Source organism: Sus scrofa, chromosome 18 (assembly GCF_000003025.6).
Source record: "Sus scrofa isolate TJ Tabasco breed Duroc chromosome 18, Sscrofa11.1, whole genome shotgun sequence".
Taxonomy (NCBI): Eukaryota; Metazoa; Chordata; class Mammalia; order Artiodactyla; family Suidae; genus Sus; species Sus scrofa.
In genome coordinates this window covers 45,734,538-45,754,075 of record NC_010460.4, presented here as the reverse complement: position 1 = coordinate 45,754,075, position 19,538 = coordinate 45,734,538, and the positions used below count along the sequence as shown (strand labels likewise).

General features: G+C 37.9%; 1 protein-coding gene across 5 annotated transcripts in view; it reads right to left on the bottom strand.

Annotated features, from left to right (window-relative positions):
• The window catches only part of SKAP2 (src kinase associated phosphoprotein 2), a 176,820-nt gene that overhangs the window by 59,673 nt on the left and 97,609 nt on the right, over window positions 1-19,538 (bottom strand). For all 5 annotated transcript variants that reach the window (XR_002340310.1, XR_002340309.1, XR_002340311.1 and 2 more), the window contains exons 7-9: window positions 17,286-17,410; window positions 16,352-16,415; window positions 15,862-15,999 (exon numbers count right to left, since the gene is read on the bottom strand). Coding sequence is in view for 2 of the 5 variants with exons in the window: in XM_021078833.1 (XP_020934492.1) it covers window positions 15,862-15,999; window positions 16,352-16,415; window positions 17,286-17,410 (327 nt within the window). In the remaining 3 variants the exon portion in view is untranslated. The remainder of the gene's footprint in view (window positions 1-15,861; window positions 16,000-16,351; window positions 16,416-17,285; window positions 17,411-19,538) is intronic.

The window sequence follows — 19,538 nt, the reverse complement described above, 5'->3', positions numbered from 1 at the left end:
AGCAGTGACAAACCAGACTAGTATCCATAAGGATATGGGTTTAATCCCTGGCCCCACTCAGTGGGTTAAGGATCCAGGGTTGCCGTGAGCTGTGATGTAGGTTGCAGATGTGGCTTGGATCTGGTGTTGCTGTGGCTGTGGTGTAGGCTGGCAGCTGCAGCTCTGATTGGACCCCTAGCCTGGGAACTTCCCTATACTGCAGGTGCAGCCCTAAAAACAAAACAAAATAATAATAATAAATATAAATAAATAAATAAATAACCAAACTTCTGGCTTTAGTTGTTTAACTTTCACCTTAGAGTGCTCTTTAGGTGGTGTTCAAAACCACATTTTGCTCATTGGGTCTGGGGAGCAATGAATGGAAAGGTCCTTTCAGATGTCTCATCTACTGGCACAGGCTTGGCTCTGATCTTTGTTTCTCAGCAGTCTCTAGTCTCTGATTACTTTTCAAAACTGTTTCTTATTGAGTATTTGTTAAGTTTTATATTTCCTATTTAACAAACTCTGAATTGTACTGGTTGACACTGATTCCCCAGTGCCTAGCACAGTGCCTGACATCTCACAGCTGCTTAATAAATATCTGCTTGCATGAATAATTAATAAGTATTTGTTGCATAGACAAAGAATGCTTCCATAAAAGCTGGGACTTTTTTCCTTTTCTCATTTCATCTTCTTCACCCTTCCTTTTCAGGGCATTTATTAAAAATGTAAATGACTGCTTTAGAATACCTTCAAATGAATGCTGGGCTCTCAGGAAATATTAAATAAACAACTAGGCTTAACACACACATATTTTCAAGTGTCTAGACATGAATATCTACATGTTTGGGGGTGACTGTCTCTTACAGTTTGGTTTAAGCAATACAGGGAGAGATTATATTTTATCATGAGTATAGATGAACTTCACCTTGACCTACCTAATCAGGCTAGGTTTCCAGGAAGAACTGAGATGTAAGGAAATTTGTGAAAGAAAACATAGGCTGACCAGGGCAATGAAATGAGGTTATCTGTTGTCTGCGAGCGTAAAAGGCGATGTGAAATCGGGAGCAGGACGTGTAAACAGTGGGCTAAGAGAAGGAGCTGGCTTAATTGAAGGAAAGGGTGTGGCGTGGAGAAGGAAACAAAGGGATGATGGAAGCCGCAGCTGGGACCAGGAGCGAGCAAACGGAATCCTGGCCACAGCCTCTTTTCTTAACCCTCCCGTGGCTCCTCGATGCCCACTGAATCAAAGTAGTGGCTCGAAAGATAATTTGTAAAAACACACTTTCCCCAAGCATCTATCTAATCATTCACTCTTCACCTTTGTTTACTATTTTTTCAAGCTGCTTGTGCAACCGTCCGGATCTTTGTTTTTACATACGAAGTTCATCATTTTCTTTAAAGTTACATTAAGTCCTCTGGTTTTTGTCCTTGCAGATGTCAGTTTTTAAAAAATCATAGTTATGATCCTGTGCTTTTTAGACCTACTTTACCTGTGGCCTTTAATGAGAGAGTGGAAGCAAAGGAGAATGTCATTTCCTGGGAAATGCCTTGCTTGAGATGACTAACCCACCACAGGGAGCTGGTAACTCACGATGGTCCTATTGCTCACAGGAGATGATCTATCTTTAATGGCGCAAAAGACTGATGACGTTAGAGCTTTTCATCACTCAGTGTATTACATTTCACAATTTTATTTATTTGAGACTATGCTCGCTGGAAAGGTAATGTTAGATTTTAATGAAGTTGTGGAAGATCAGCCATATTTCAATATTCCACTGATAGTATTCCGTTTAATACAATCATTCTTTTAGGATTCTGCAGCAATTGGTGTTATTAGGAAAAGAATCATCACAGACAAAGAGTTTCTCTTAATTTAACTAACAGGCCCCTCTGACTAAAGACTGTATTATCCAGGGAGCCCCCTTAGTGGCTCAGCGGTTAATGAACCCGACTAGGATCTATGAGGATGCGAATTTGATCCCTGGCCTCGCTCAGTGGGTTAAGGATCCGGCGTTGCCATGAGCTGTGGTGCAGGTTGCAGACGTGGCTCAGAACCCGCATTGCTGTGTCTGTGGTGTAGCCCTGCAGCTGTATCTCCAATTCGACCTCTAGCCTGGGAACTTACATATGTCACAAGTGCCCCTAAAAAGCAAATAATAATAATAACAAAATAAAAAAGACTACATTATCCATGTACTACTTACTGACTTCATATGAGGAAGGCATTTGTTTAAATACCCTGGGGATGCCAAGAAATGCAAGGTTCCATCCCTGTCCTCCAGACGCTTGTAAATATAATAAAAATGAACTATAAAGATCCATCCAGTTGCTTGTTTGCCAAATAAATAATCCCATGAAAAGCAAAACAGTAACCTAAGATTTACAGAACAGAAGATAACAATATAAAAGGTGTCACAGTGCTGTGTGACATTAAATCACAAACATATGGTGCTATGTAAGTTCAGAGAAGCAGAGATCACTTCGAGCTGGGACGGGCAGGAGAGGCTTTCTGGGGAGATGGGATTTGATCTGGGCCTGGAGGAGGGGGAGGAGCTGGCCAGAGACTGGACTAAGGGGAGAGCATTCCATAAAGATGGGGTCTAAGAACAAAACGGTGAGGCTGGAAAAGTATGGGATGTTTGGAGAGAACGAAGTTTCTTGAAATTGGAGAGTGGAGGCAGTGGAGAGAGACTGAGCTGCAAGGTCTCCGTCAGCCTGTGGACGACCCCTGGATGTCAAAGTAAGGAGGCTGGCCTTGACCCTACAGGTGGCTGGTGGAGAGCTAGGCAGCATCTCGAAGCAGTGGTCTGAATTCCGTTTTCCTTCAAATTATTTCCCCCATTAAATGAAAATAGTGTTAATCAGCTTATAAAGGAGGTTCTGGATTCTTTTATATTCATTGGCTCTTCACATCAGATATTCCCGATAAAAGTGTTAATGCCCCGAATAGTGGAAGACATGATAAAATCCTGTTCCGGGTTTAGCATTATACCATTCTACACCTATAAAACAGTGTACTGTGCCCAGTAAATACACATAACCTTCACGTGTATTTTAATTGTTTCTAATGGAATGACCACAAATGTTTCACCTAAATGGGTTCAGAGGAAATACTGTATTTATACAGTGATGTAAAGAATATACAAATCAACAAGGGTAACTTCATAAGTGTGGGTAGGGAAAGTATGTCCAGGGCATATGGTAATACTATTGGACTCTGGGATTGGTAAGAATGTGGAATAGGTAGGTAGATGGATGGACAGACAGACAGACAGACAGACTGACAGAGAGAGACATAAAGATACGTTGACACATCCTCCTATCTATATGTGTTTAGTTTTGTCATTTTTTCTATAGTTAGCTATTTATATACCCATTTATCTGATTAAATTATAGCATATTTGAGGACAAGCAGATATTTATTCATCATCTTAGTATCTACTCTGCATTGTAAAGTGAAATATATTAGAAAATATGGGAGTTCTCTGATAGTCTAGCAGTTAAGGATTTAGAATTGTCACTGCTATGGCTCAAAAGAAAAAGAAAGAAAATATGGTAGAGCTGATTGTGGATTATACGGATAGAAAAATGAAAAACTTTCTCAACCAAAAGTTTCATTTACATGTTATTTCACTGAAATTTTGTGCTTTAATTACTTCATTATCTCAACATACTGATTTAGCACAAGGTACCTAGTGCTACACAGGTGATAAAGGCACTGAGACAAAGCACAGAGCAGGAGTAAGGACTGGTTAAAAATTCACTCTGTCTGGACCATAAGGGAATGAGACTGGAAATGCAGATGTGAGTCAGGCCACGGGAGAGGGTTGGGACTGACTAAACTAAGCAGTAGAGACCCAGAAAGGGTATTGAGCAAGGGATTGATTTGACTATGTTGTGTTTTAGGAAGATCAATCTGCTGGCAGGGTGTAGAATAGATTATTGGGTTGGTTGATAGACGAGAGTCGCACATATAGGAAGTAGGGAGGGCACTTAGCTCTCGTGATGTTCCATTAGAGCCTGAGAGTGTGGACAGCTGGGGATGGGTGAGGCTTTCGAGGCAGAACCACCAGCTACTGAGTGAAGATGCTTTACTTTGCTCTAACCATATGCATGTCCATGTAATCATACTTGGAAGGCTGCCCAGGGAGAAAGTGTAAAGAGAGAAAGAGCTTTCAAATTCAAATTTTTCATCATATAGGATCATTAAATGGTATTTGATGTACATGGGAAACCTCCCATAATTATACATGTCAACCTTACTTTAGTGACTCAACATACATTTTTGGGGTGTCATTTAGGCACAGAAGATTGCATTAAAGATCAGTTCTGGCCTACAGAGCTCCTGCTTGACCTGGCTCTTGCCTAGCTCTCCATTTCATTCTACCCTCTCTGCATGGCTACCCCGGCCCTCGTTCCTGGTTCCTGAATATCTCAGCATTCTCCAGCCTCAGGGCCTTTGCACTTGGTATTCCCTGTGCCTAGAAAGTGCTTTGTTTGGCGTTTTTGCATTTACCAGTGTTATCTGAGAGGTTTCCGTTTCAATGTCACCTCTTCCTTGACCATAGAGTATAAAATAGCTGCTCCTTTCACATGATCCACTTACCTTCGTAGCACTTACTAGGCTGTACAATTATCTTACTAGAGACCACGTCTGCCTTTTTATAATTAAACTCCCAACAGCTACAACAGAATCTAACTGTGATGGGCTTTCAAGAAATACTTGTTCAAACAATTAATTACACAGTAAGAACATAGGATGATAAGGTAGAAACAAAAAGCTCCACTATTAGAGAAATGAAAGGTAAAGAGGAAAACGATTTGAAACAATTAGTAAGATCAGGAAATGAGGAAGTCTAAAACAGGCTGACATGCTTATTTATAAACAGTACGTATCACAAGAAAACAAAATGGGAAAGGCCAAAGGAGGAGACAGTTTCCAAAAGAAAGAGCTGTCCAGTAAAACGAATTTCCAGTAATGAATTTCACGACAGACTGATGACTGGAAGAGACTGGGGACTCCAAGGGAGCTGGTTTAGGTAAGGGATTGGGAGAGAAAATCAAATTGCCACGGGTTAAGGAGTGAGCTGGCGAAGACACAGTGGAGACGGGCCAAAGACAGCTCTCACCAGAATTTTTATGCTCCAGAAAAAGACGAAAAGCTAGGTTGTAGCTCCCTGAACTGTGATCAAGAATGTGGAAAGAGGCCCAGATAAAGAGGCAGGAGATTTGGGATCTGGTTCCAAAGAGAGCTCCAAAATGCCATTCTGCAAATGAAGCCTCTTACTCATCAATGAGACAAATTTTCTGCCCCATCTCAACTCCTGTGACAGGGAACAGGGAACCAAGGGGCTAATGGATAAGCAGGTATAAGGAGTTGTCGTTTCTTTGTAAAAATTCTAATGATGTTCTGAAAATAAAGAGGAACAAATCTATGGAAGAATGTTTTATTTGCAATTAAATCAAGGTCAAATTTCACTTGGGCTTAATTAAGCTGAATGGATTTTTTTTCCCCCACTCTGGTGAAGGCTCAACGGCAACACTTGCTGAGGCCAGATATGAAGAGTGCTTATATTTATCACTGACATTTTGCTGAACCTGTCCATTCTTATTAATCACTGCTTTCAAGTAAGCAGTTGAGGACTCTTAGGAAGTTGATATTCCCAGCTGACCTATCTGCAAAAATAGTGAAGTCTGATGCTCTCCTGCTGCAGTCTGTCTCTACAGACATGTGTGTGTGTCTGCGCGTGCGCGCATATTTTTTTCAGGGACCTAAAGAAGAAAATAACTTTTTGTGACGCTACAACAACTTTGTCATACTCTATCTTACGAAAGCACAGAGGAATTAAAACCAAAAGCAGACTCTGATCTGTTTATATTCTACATAGGAGGCGAATCATATCACCAGAATGAAGACTCCAGTTAAAAAGTCTGATACGAAGGTGATGAGAAGCTATGTCTTGAAACTAACTGTTGAGATCTCTCAGTGCTAAAAGAGAAAGCACTCCGTTTTGTGTAGATTCAAAACCTACAGTGTGAATACTTGACCTTCTGGCTCGCTTTTAGGATTCTTCATCTAAGGTGCACAGAAAAATCTTAATAGTCCAGCCCCAGCAGTGTGATTTTTCTTCTTGCTTTATAAATGTTAGCATTTTAGTCTTAACTAGAGTGGCTGACATTTGCTTACCTTCTGGTTTGTAATTTTTAATATGTATTCTTATGAGTCCCTAGGCCACATAAAGGTAAAAAGGTGAGTTTGAAAATTTAGAATTTGGTGGTTAAATTCTCCAAACCATCAATAATTTCTAGTGATTCTATGTTTTGGTTCTTGGAAAGAGACATCTGATCTTTTTACACAAGGTCCTTTTCTCTTGTTAAAATTTCTATTCCTTCCTTTATCTCGTTAGTCATTGCAAACATATTTTATCTTACGGTCTTTTTTCATATTGTCCTCTCATCTCCAGTTCACTGGGGATTAATTCTCTCATTTGTCGTCTTCATCACCATATCCCTCTAACTGTGCTTTAAGGCACCGTGCCACTAGTTTTAATCTACTATTTTCATTGTCTTTCGGACCTACTTTTTTTTTTGTCATTTCCTTTGTGATTTCCTCTTTTAATTCATGAGCACTTCAGAAGTTTATTTTTTTAGCCTCCAAACACAGGGACTTAGGCATTTAAAAATATCTTTTTAGTGCTACTTTCCAATTAAATTTAACTGTAGTTAAAAAAACAGTCTCCATGAAACAGAGTCATTGAAATTTGTTGAGATTTCAGTTGAAAGGAAACTTACACACTATTGACAATTCCCATGAATATTCTATGTGTCCTGAAAAGAACATAACATCTTTTTAGATAGATTAAATCAAGTTTATTAATTTTTTGGTCCCGATCTTCCATATAGTTACTAATATTTTTTGCCTCCTTGGTCTACCAGTTTCCAAAAGCAGTATTTTAAAATCTCTCATAGTGACTGAGGATTTGTCAAATTTGTCGTATAAGTTTTTGCTTTATAGATTCCAAAGTTATGTAGTTAGAGGCATGTAAACTTTATCTTCTTCTATTCTTATTATATACTGTCACTCTGTAGTCCTATTATTCCTTTATGCTTTACATTCTATGTTATCTGACGTTAACCCTGCTATAGTAGCTTCCTTTGAATAGGGTTGTCTGGCATATTTATTTTCATTTCTTTACTCTGAAAATTTCTAAATGGCTTTGTTCCAGGAATACCTTCTCTTAGAATGTTGCTAGATTTAAAAAAAAAATCAATGTGATAATTTCTCTTTTAATTGATTATTTTAATCAAGTTACATTTATTGTAATTATTTTTATATTTGGGCTTATTTTTACCATATTTTCTCTTTGTTCCTTTTTCTTTTCTCCGGCCTCCTTTTGGATTTAAAATGTCTCTATGATCACATTTTATTTCTCTTCTGCTGCTTTGGGAACCCCAAGATTGCATTCTTGTTTATTTAGCACTTACACTGAAATTTTAGCATGCATTTCCTAACAAAGACTACAGTTACTCAGTATTTCTCTCTGCCTTCCTCCTGAAGAAGGCAACACTAGGCATGCTTCCACTACACCCCATCTCCATCTTGCCCCAGCTAATTTGTTAAATCGTGAGCTAAACTTAGTTTTACCTCTTCTTCAAATTAAAAAAAGCTCATTTAAAAATAATCAATAGTTAATTAAAGTTACCGACATTATTTTACCAATTTCTACGTTCACTATTGTTTCTTAGATTCTCCACCTTACCTCTGAGTTCACTTTTCTTCTGGCTAAAGTACACAGTGAGGAGCAGAGCCAGGATTCAGAGCAAAGTGTGTTTGCCCCCAAAGTCCTTGCTCAATAACAATAATTTACTGGTCACAGATACAGAGAAAGGTCTTCTGTGTGTAATGGGCAAGGAGTGGAGCCAGCAGATAAGAGGCAGATGGAGAGGAAGAGGGAAGTGAGAAGGTGTCACGATCGTGTGACACTGTCTGCTGGAAGACAGGACTCATCTATCAGAAAAACAAAACGACAAACTCACGAGACATGAATATGGTAGGATATGAGATAGTATATATGACATAAACATCAGGAATTAAGGGTGCAGTCGTAAGTCATGGGGCTTGGGAGAAAAAGGGACAGTGTAGCTGCACCCATTTAAGGCCTGTGTAAGAATGGCAGAGGGATTCCTAGCACCTACGTACAGTGCCTGCCACATAATAGGTGCTCAAGAATATCTGTGGAGTGAAAGAAATAGAAGCAAGGAAGAAAAGAAAGGATGAAAAGGGAAGGGAGGACAATGAAAGAATGAGAAAAGGGAGAAGGTAATGAGGAAGTAGGAAGAAAATGAAAGGAAAGGAATTTAAAAGGAAAGGCAGAAGAATAGCAAATGAAAAGAAAGCTCTCTTTCTAAGTTTTACATGCATTGTATATTTGCAAATGGGCTTAAAAAATGCAAAAGATTTATATCAAACTGTTAACAATGGTTACTTAGGATAGAAGGTGAATGACTTCCAGTTTTTAATTTTATGCCCATCAGCAATAGTTCAGGGTTTTCTAGTGAGCGTATACTGTTTGGAAGTAAAGATCTAAAACTGAAGACTCAACAATAGCAAAAGGGAAATGGGCAGAGAATAACAACCACCTGACGTGGCTTGTTGTGAAGCCCTCTCCGTGAGCTCAGCTTCACTGACTTCCCCAGCAGGGCTGCCTCCGGGACTCCCTGTTGACCTCCAGGAGCAGAGACCATTCTTCCTGCCATCTCAAGCCCATTAATCTCCTCAAAGTTGAGGTCCAAGAGGGGAGAGAAATCCCATCACCGGATTTCCTTTCCTCTTAAAGCCACCTGTCACGGAGTTCCCGTTGTGGCTCAGTGGTCGAGGAACCCGACTAAGATCCATGAGGACATGGGTTTGATCCCTGGCCTTGCTTAGTGGGTTAAGGATCCAGTGTTGCCATGAGCTGTGGTGTAAGCCACAGATGTGGCTCAGATCCCATGTTGCTGTGGCTGTGGCGTAGCCCTGCAGCTTTATCTCTGATTCGACCCCTAGCCTGGGAACCTCCAAAATGCCATGGGTGTGGCCCTAAAAAGACAAAAGACTAAAACAAAAAAAAAAGGGGGCCACCTGCCAAACTCTGGTTCTGGAATTGCCTGGCCCTCCATTCTTCTGGGAGTCCTGACTCCCTTTATGAAGATCCAGTTCCAGACCTAGTGATTATCATACTACGTGAAGTCAGATAGAGAAAGACAAATATCATATGATATCACTTATATGTGGAATCTAATAAAAGATGATATGTAATAACTTATTTATAAAACAAAACAAATTCACAGATTTTGAAATCAAACTTTTGGTTCCCAAAGGGGAAACCATGGGAGGGAGGAATAAATTAGGAGGATGGGAATAACCTATACACACTACTGTATATAAAATAGATAACTAACAAGGACCTACTGCATTTTTTTTGGTCTTTTTGCTATTTCCTGGGCCGCTCCTGCGGCATATGGAGGTTCCCAGACTAGGGGTCCAATCAGAGCTGTAGCCACCGGCCTATGCCAGAGCCACAGCAACTTGGGATCTGAGCCTTGTCTGCGACCTACATCACAGCTCACGGCAACGCCGGATGGTTAACCCACTGAGCAAGGCCAGGGATTGAACCCACAACCTCATGGTTCCTAATCGGATTCGTTAACCACTGAGCCAAGACGGGAACTCCGGACCTACTGTATTGTACAGGGAAATCTACTCAATATTCTCCAGTAACCAAAAGGGAAAAAAAGAATGGAATATGTGTATGTATAACTGATTCATTTTGCTGTACAGCTGAAACTAACACAACATCTTAAGTCAATTGTATTTCACTAAAACTTAAAAAAAAAGATCAAGTTCCTCACACACAGGTCTTTCACTTCATCCTTAAATGAACAGCCCCATCATAACAGTATAAGCCAAACGTCTATGCAAGAAAGACACGTAGTTACAATATCAAAAACGACTCTCCCCTTTCACAGACTGCAGCTCATGAGATTAGAGACAATGCTTCCCTCTTTTTTTTTTCCAGTCTCTCATGGTTTTCTCATTTCTCTAAGACAGAAGTTCAGTCCCTTGAGAGAAACTATGACAGACAAGTCCAGCTGGTCCCTTATGACACAGAACCAGTCTACATAATCTTGTTTAACTTGTGTAAGAAAACCTGTGCTTTGTCCATAAAAATAAACTCACACGGAATGTGGGTTATGGGTTTTTACAGTCAAGAGACGGATAAAAAGGTGATAAGCCAAAAGCTCTCTATTACATCCCTGTGCCATCAACCTTGGCACTGTGCACATTTTGAGTCAGATAATTCTTTGTTGGTGGGGACTGTCCTGTGCTTTGTAGGATGTTCAGCAGCATCCCTGGCCTCTACCCACTAGATGCCTATAAAACACACACACACACACACACACACACACACACACACACACACACACACACACACACCCCAGCAACAAAAAAATGCCTCCAGGCATTCAATCATTAAATATACCCTGGGGGCCAAAATATCCCCCTTTGTTGGGAATCACTGATGTAGCGCTAAGTAGCAAAAATAGGTTAGTTTATTTCTCGACAAATAGAAATACATGTTTTTTCATGCTCTCAGGTATTTTTGGTCTTAATATGTGTTAAAGTATCTCTTGTAGTGAAAATAATTTGTTTGCAGTGCCAACGGCAAAAGAAAGAAAAGCAACATGACAGGCAAAATTATATGACAAAGCTTCATGCCGTATGATGAAATAGGCCACATGAAGAACACTAAAATCACATTTGTATTCAGAAAGGTAAAATATAAACAGTTAGATGCGTGCAGTGACCCTAATTTATGGATGTTTTCCTTGTATTTTATAATTTCAAATAACCCTCTTAGCAGAGTTCAGAGCTGAAACTATCCAAAAAATTGACTCTGAAAATAGTCCTCTCTCATACTATGTGACAGGGCACCAAACCACCACAGCTGATAATTCAGTGCCTGAGTTTAAGACACAAGAGTGCCAGCAAGCTGCCTGGACTAAAAATATTAAAATGCTGAATATATGTGATTCTGTGAAAGTCAGCTGGCATCCTTCCACTGCAGTCCAAATAAGGAATGAGACAAAATTGTTGGGTAAAGTCAGGAATAATGTTAATACCACAGACTTCAGGGTCCTCTATGGTTTTGCTAATATGAGTGATAATTACTCAGCAAGAAAATAAAAGTTAAAATGTATTGGGGGGGGTTGTAACCAGTTATTGATTGAGTTGGCTTGCATGTACACTTGCTGGAGATTGTTTCAAATTTAAGTGCTCACTGTTCTTTTTTATGTATATGTAATAGTTTCACGGGAAAAATTTATAGCTGCATTTAGATTTTAGATGCAGATAGTTGAACTGAATACATTTAAAATGTAATTGAATGACCAAAGGATAAAAACATTTTTTTCTGGCTCAGAATAGTTCAATCTATCATTACAAGATAAAAAATAGAATGAATTAACACTTAAAAAATAGGTTAATGGGATTAGAAATTTGTCTTCCTATTTTATGCTACCCTCTTTCTTCCACCACTTGCCAGAAGAATTTCAAATGCAACTCCCCTGACATCTACAGATTTAATAGGCTAACAGGCACTTACCATTGTTGTGAACTAGGCTGATTCTATTGAGTCTATATATTAAAAAATCTTTTTGTTGTGTCGTTTCTGCACAATTTCCTGACATTATAGGAAAAAAAGTCAAGTAGCATTGTAATTAGAAGAGAAGAACAAGCTGGGTTGATTTCTGTAGCAATTTCCCAAATACTGTTTTCTCCTTTCGAGATTCAAATTTAAACAAAAACGTTCTTCTGCATTTCTAATGAAAAAATGAACAATAACTTTGAAATTTGTGTTAAGCCAAATGAACTCATTACTGTGTTATGAAACAGCTTAACACACTCTGATCAAAATATTAGCTGTACAAACATAAATATGCTATAGTAATATCACAATGTAAGCAAACCTGACTGGCCTATGCTCATAGATGCTAAGACGTAAAAGATATCCAAGTATTAAGAAAGCTGAAGAAAAGCCAAATGCCTTTAATATTCCCCAGAAATAGCATTGTCTCAACTCTTCTGTACATATGTATGAATACCCTAAATGCAAAGAAATCTTAAAAATTTATTCTTATTCTTTGTAAAGTTAGTTAAAAATTAATGAACAAGAAATTAAAGTGAAGTTGCTGTAATACAGTTAGAATATCCCAACTGAAAAACAATTACAATGAAACTATTTACACTCCCATAGAATTATAAACATTTTTCAAAGGACATTTTGCAATACATTTTTTTTTCTTTATTATGGCCACACCCACAGCATATGGAAGTTCCTGGGCCAGGGACCGAGTCCCAGCCACACCTGCAACATACGTTACAGCAATGCCAGATCCTTTGTGCCTGGCCGGGGATAGAACCTGTGCCTGCAGCAACCCAAGTTGCTACAGTTGGATTTTTAACCCACTGCACCACAGCGGGAACTCCTGCAATACAACTTTTTAAACAATGTTTTCTTCTTTGTCTTGAAACATGAACATTGCATGTTTATTCACGTTAAAAATTACATTTATTCAAGTAAGAGCTTTACTTTCTCAGAACAAAAATTTTGCGATTAAAAAAATTTTTTTTTTTTTTATTTTTAGGGCCACAGGTGTGGCATATGGAAGTTCCCAGGCTAGGGGGTGAATCAGAGCTACGGCTGCCAGCCTACGCCACAGCCACACAGCAACACCAGATCTGAGCCACATCTGCAACCTATACCACAGCTCACGGCAATGCTGGATCCTTAACCCACTGAGCCAGGGATCAAATCCACATTCTCATGGATTCTAGTTGGGTTCATTTCTGCTGAGCCACAACGGGAACTCCAACTTTGTGATTTTGAAGTAACATGTTGAATCCTTAGAATTTTTTCTTCAATTTTATGCTTATCTTTCAACTAAGAGGATAGTTTTCTTTTTTTATGATTTTAATTTTTTTATTTTAGTTGATTTATTGCGTTCTGTCAATTGCTACTGTACAGCAAAATGACCCCAGGCATGCATATATATATATATATACATATATATATATATATATATATGCATTATCCTCCATCATGTTCCATCATTAGCCTCCATAATGCTCCATCACAAGCGACTGGATAGAGTTGCCTGTGCGGTTCAGCAGGATCTCATTGCTTATCCACTCCAAATGCAAGTTTCCATCTATTAACCCCAGATTCCCAGTCCATCCCACTCCCTCCCCCTTGGCAACCACAAGTCTCTTCTCCAAGTCCATGAGTTTCTTTTCTGTGGAAAGGTTCATTTGTGCCATATATTAGATTTCAGATATAAGTGATATCATATGGTATTTGTCTATCTCTCTGACTTACTTCACTTAGTGTTAGAGTCTGACAAAAAAATTGTGTTGAAATGGTAGTATTAATTCTGGGAATTTAACCAGTTATATTTCACATATACACAGTTTTTGTATAGACTTGGAAAAATAGCAACAGCTTGTAAATATGTTCACTGCTTTTCCACCATTTTCACCGCCTCTCAAAATTATATTCATACTTCACAGAAATGAAAGCAATTAGCTTAACGCTTCTCCTGGAAAAGAGATCATTTTTGAAAGAAAAAAAGTTACCTTTCCAGTTTTAGATATTTAATCAAACAAAACCTCTGACTCTAAGAGCTGACTTCAGGGCTTTCACTAAGAAAAATCCCCTCTGTAGTGGCTGGCTCAAACTCCCAAACTGTGCGGACATTAAAGCGGCTCTCTGTTACACTGGGGAAGAAAGAAGTAGACATTCCACAGCTGCCTACACCAGCTTCCTTCCCAGGGGCACAGCTGCAGGTTCTAGCAAACTCAATCACTACGTACAGCCACTGGGATCCCAGGCAGGGGCAAGGAATCCCAGAGCAGCTTAGATTTCTTCCAGGACCAGAGTAAGAAGTAGGACTATTTCAAAAGTAACCAGTTATTTCCAACGATTATGTGGCCCCAGGCTTTAAAAAAAAAAGTGATGAAGAAGAACATCCGTAGTGAGAGATAATAATAGACGTTTCACATGTTCAAGATGTCAAGCTACCTACAGGAGATATTCCTTGGATCTTTATTCTGAAAATGCTATAAATATGTGTTCTTTATTCCTGACCAATTTTTTATTGGGAGGAAAACACAGACCTTAATTAACAGCCAATTCAACAACTGTAATTGTAACCCTTTACTGCAGAGTTTTATAGGAATGATGTATATACGACAGTAACATCATGTTTCAATGACATTCAATGATATTCACCAGTATACATTCTCGCAAGCTCTTCTGAGCATTTTAAAGACTAAAATGATTTTATTCATGATAGGGTGTGACTGAAAAACCAGTCAGAGGACAGTCCTCGCTACTTGGGGATAACTGATACCACCACAGATGCCACTGCCTTTGGATAAATCAGAAAGGAAGGTGCTATAAACACATACTTCTATTAAAGTAACAGAAATAAACAGACTACCATAAGCCCACTCATCATCTCTTCTACGGGAGCAAAAGACAATACGTAGATGCAGATTTTGAGTAATTTTTGTAATATCTGGAATTTATAATTTCATTACAATCATTCATTCTTACTCGGTCAGAGAACTATGATTTTAATTCAATAAAAGCACTTGTAAGAGGTGACCAGATATAATGATGAAAACAATAATGACGATGTCACAACTTCTTGGGGCTTTGCTGTGATTCAAGCTCTGTGCTTTGAGATTTAGAGGCATGACTTCACTTACTACCACCCTCCATGAAATTATCCTTATTTTACAGATGAAAAAATTAACTTTTAAGGTCACTGAGCTAGTAAATAGTACAGCCAGAATTTAAACTTTTTGACTCTCAAGGCAGTGTGCTAGTTATTATGCTCTACTGACTTCACTGAAAAATCACGTATGTACATTAATTTTGAACATTTTACGTATTTTAATGTCAATTTTAAAGGTTTATACTGTCATTAAATTGTTCTATTCAGAGAAAAATAGTATCTATACATGAGATGTTAGTCAAATATCATCTATATTGCTTATAATTCCTTTTCGTCTCTAATGCCTGATTTTTAATAGCCAGAAAAAGTGTCACTTCAACCTAGAGTGATGGTAATATAATAAATTCCTGAATGTTTTCATATTCTAAGTGTTTTAAGCTCCAGATGCCTATCTTTCTGCTTTAGGTTGGCCCTCAAAACTACAAGTCAAGAGCTAATTTACAATTAAATTTATTTTACAGGACAGATACTGGGGCATATAAACAGTAAACCATGTTTTAAAATGTAGAATAAGAAAATTTATTCATCAATATGTCAAGTAAGAAAACTTTAAGCCTCAAAAGGCCTTTGTTTGTAGCTCAACAATATTCCTCCAAGACAATGTAATACACTGTAGCAAGGAGGAATATATGAGGCAGAAGTTGTTGACATATGGGGTGTGCATGGAACTTCTGGTTAATGGAAGTTCCAAGACGTATAAATAAAAAATGATGTGTGAGTTGGTGGAAAAAACTGTAAGGCCAGTCAATTTTTTAATTAAAAAATTATGTACCATAAACAATGCTAATGAGCCAAAAGTCCCAAGAGATAAGGACTGTATCTGCTTCATTTTAACTTTCTATTCACTTTCCATAAGTCTACATCCACTCACTTGAAATACGTCAAGCAGAACCCCTTTTGCAAAGTAAAGTTTTGAAATTTTTCTTTGTCCTTGTTTTGAAGAGCTCACCATTTTCTGCTCAAGTTGTCAGTCTGATGGGATAGGACACTTGTTAGAAAGACCTAAAATCCTTAAATGAATCACCGGAAAATAAGTACCTGGCAGCTCTTCATAAATTTCGTCATCGGCTGGCTGGCCGCGTGGCGGGGAGCTGCCGACGGGCAGAGGATGATCAACGTCATCATATAATTCTCCTCTTTCATCCTCCTCCTCAGGAATGACGTCGGACCCCATATCTACAAAATATGCTTCGGGAAGTAAAACTTTCAGGAACACACAAGAGGCTTTTCAACACTCTATTTCCCAAATTGATGTAGCCCTACAAAGTCACAGGATTGTGGTATGGCATCTCCTTAATCTAAACATTAAAAAAACCCTGTTACATAAGTAAGGCCAGTGTCCAAGTGGCCAAATGGTAAAAGAAAAGACGCTTGTATTCGTCTGAAGTGAATGGGCTGTATTAATACCAGTCATGTTCCTTTGGTCCTTGTTCATAGAAGTTAATAAGCTTTTGCATATGAAACTCCAAATTATTCAGTTATTCAGTATTTAAAGACTGCAATAACTCGTTCAATTGATTGCTCTTACCTTGTAATACAAATTGCAGCTGCTGTACCCATTCTTCGGCATCTTTGGGAGAAGCTGCCGTGAACTAATAAAAAACAAACAATAGCAACACGGATCACCACAGCAGAAATGAAAGGTATGGTGCATTCTTTTCATTTCTTTAAGACCATTAGGAATTCTTTTCATGTCTAGTACTACTTTTCTTGCAAGGATGCTTCTTATAATGTACAGTTAATTTTGACAAATTTACGTAATTGAAGCAGAGGATGATGGATTTGAAACTCTGATCAGCAGCTGGCAGCTGTGCAGGAAAAAAAGCTGCTTCTCTTCATCAATGTCAAAGACAGAACTGATGAACAAAATTTGCCCTTGACAATTAGAAGACACCCATGAATTTCTTTAGACTGCTGGGTACAGTTTTCTTAAAAATGTTCTTGTCAGATTCCAACACACTACCTGACAACTTAATTAACTGGCTTTCAACTGCAATCTCAGATATTTAAAACTTATTAAACATACATTCCATATTGATGCTAGCTGATAGCTCTGGAATTGCAGAGCTGATACATGCCTTTACCTTCATTTTCTCCCTCAACTCTGAGCAATACAATATACATTAACACTCTGATATTTTTCTTTTGATAACTTTACTCTTTCTGCTATGTAATCCTTTTGAGAAATCACACAGTTCTATTAAAATAGATATAAAATGCAATATGTGAAGTAATTGATAAATTACATATTCACTTGTTCTTTCAAGAAGATATCACTTGAATTTATCTGAAATTTTAAAAAATCTACTTCCTCTTACATGAATGTGTAATATATAAAAACCAGTATTTTTTATTATTATTAACATGTCAGGAAGAGTTGTTTTAACAAAATGTTAATGTCTTTAAAAATGAAATCAGGATCTTTTATCAACTCGATTTCAAGGCAACATGAAAATTCTAACCTGATAGATACGTTTATCTGGAGCAGAGATCTCAAAACAGCAATCTTTCTTTCCGTCCTTCCTAAGAGTATTATTCATTCTGACACTGTAGCCATCCATTGCAAATTCACCTTTCTGTTGTTTGTCTGTTGAAGATAAAACAAAAGTTAGAATTTCATGCACTATAGTGAACATAAATGCCCAGACAATTATCTTTTATTTGGTTTTTTGTCAGTTCTTGGAAAGAGTATTTTTTTTGTTATATTGCTTTTGTAATATAATGTTTAAGGAACATTTCTAGGTACACTCCTTTTTTTTTTTGGCCATGCATGTGGCATGTGGAAATTCCTGGGCCAGGAATCAAACTTGCACCACAGTAGCAACCCAAGCCACTTCAGTGACAACACCAGATCTTTAACGTGCTGTGCCACACAAGAGAGCTCCCTAGGTAAAAATCCTTTTTTTTTTTTTTTTTTTGCTTTTTAGGGTCGCAACCAAGGCATATGAAAGTTTCCAGGCTAGGGGTCCAATTGGAACTGTAGCCACCGGCCTATGCTAAAGCCACAGCAACGCCAAATCCAAGCCTTGTCTGCGATCTACACCACAGCTCATGCAACACCAGATCCTTAACCCACTGTGGGAGGCCAGGGATCAAACCCGCATCCTCCTGGATACTAGTTGGATTCGTTACCACTGAGCCACAATTGGAACTCCCCAGGTAACACTTTTAATTCTAAAGTTACAGAAGCATTTGGAATCATTGGGTTTAAAAAGAATATCTTAGGGAACCAGAAGAAGGGGGTCTGCAGATAGTGGTCTTATTGAGAAGGAAATATGGAAAGATGACAAATTTCAAATAGGGAAAACCCAAGAACTGGAACTTAAAACTTACGAGACAAACCCACTACAAATCCATGGCTCTTTCAGATTTAGGAAGCCAGTGGGAAAACTTGTCTAGTTAGCTGAAAACTTGCTGAGCTTTTATTTACTACTATCTCCTTTCATCACCACCCTGTAGCCCCCCAAAAGCCTCTAAAACACAACTTTTTAAAAAAAAAGTTCTAAATTGGTACACATCTAAATTTAAAAATCAAATTAAAACTACTAATTATTAAAAAAATGTGAGGGGAAAACAAAGTATTTGGATGGAGAAGAATGGTAAAGTGAGTACAGAAACATTTGTTACCAGAGCAAAACAAAAGTAGTTCTTAATCAGTGAACAGTTAAACTAGTAAAAAGCACATCTGAACCCCATATGATGAAGAGTCAAAAGGTGAGTTCCGTTTTAGTCAGATATTACTTTAAATGCAAAGTAAGAATACAAAAAAGGATTTAATACTCTGAAACTGAAAATAAAATTAGTCATCTTATTCCTACTTCACCCAGTTATATCATTTTGACAGAAAAGAGGCACTGCTATAGGTTTATTTCCTAGATTAACACACAATATTAAAATCATGAGTAAGGACAAGCTCTGTCTTACTGAGCTCAGGGGAAATACAGAAATGCTTCTATATCATGGGGTTCAGGGCTCTCTCAGCTTAGTGCATCAGTAACTCCTTTTCTTACATACAATTTCATGCCAGAAGTAACAAACATTTTTTAAAATGTCATCAAGATCATATCTGGTTCAAAATATCAAAGGAAAAAAATCTAAGTTAGTAATTCCTGACTTAAATTTGGACATTCTAATCATAGTTAGCCATAATTCACACCTCTTTGGATAACTGAAAAACAATTCGAATTCAAAATTTTGAATGTTGCTTTGTGGAAAAAGTCTGCAGTAAACTCTATGAAGTGAGAAACCATAAAAAATAAGGGTCGCATTTCCCAAAGTGTGTTTTACAGGGTATTAATAGGTTTCTACAATCAAGTAAGTTCGAGAAATGCTGAATTAAACAAAGTTAAACAGGTTTTGTTAGTCCAGGCCTTCTTGAGGCCCTAATATATTTATACATTGATTTAATTTCTATAAGAAAGATTTTAGCATTTCCCAAAATTATTTGTCCATGAAACCCTTTTTACATGGAATATTTTATGGAACTAGTATTCCCAAAACATATTTTACAAAATGCCTAACTAGAAAAACAATATTGGAGAAAAGGTACTAAAATATTAATGGTTAAGCACAGTTGGTTCTTCTAAAATTCTCAAGGAAAACGAAATCATTCATTCACTCATTCAACAAATTTATTCTGAGCACTTAAAACAAGCAAAGGGGCATTACAGGTATGGCCAGACAAAAGCTAGTAACACTGTATCAGACCTTTCCCA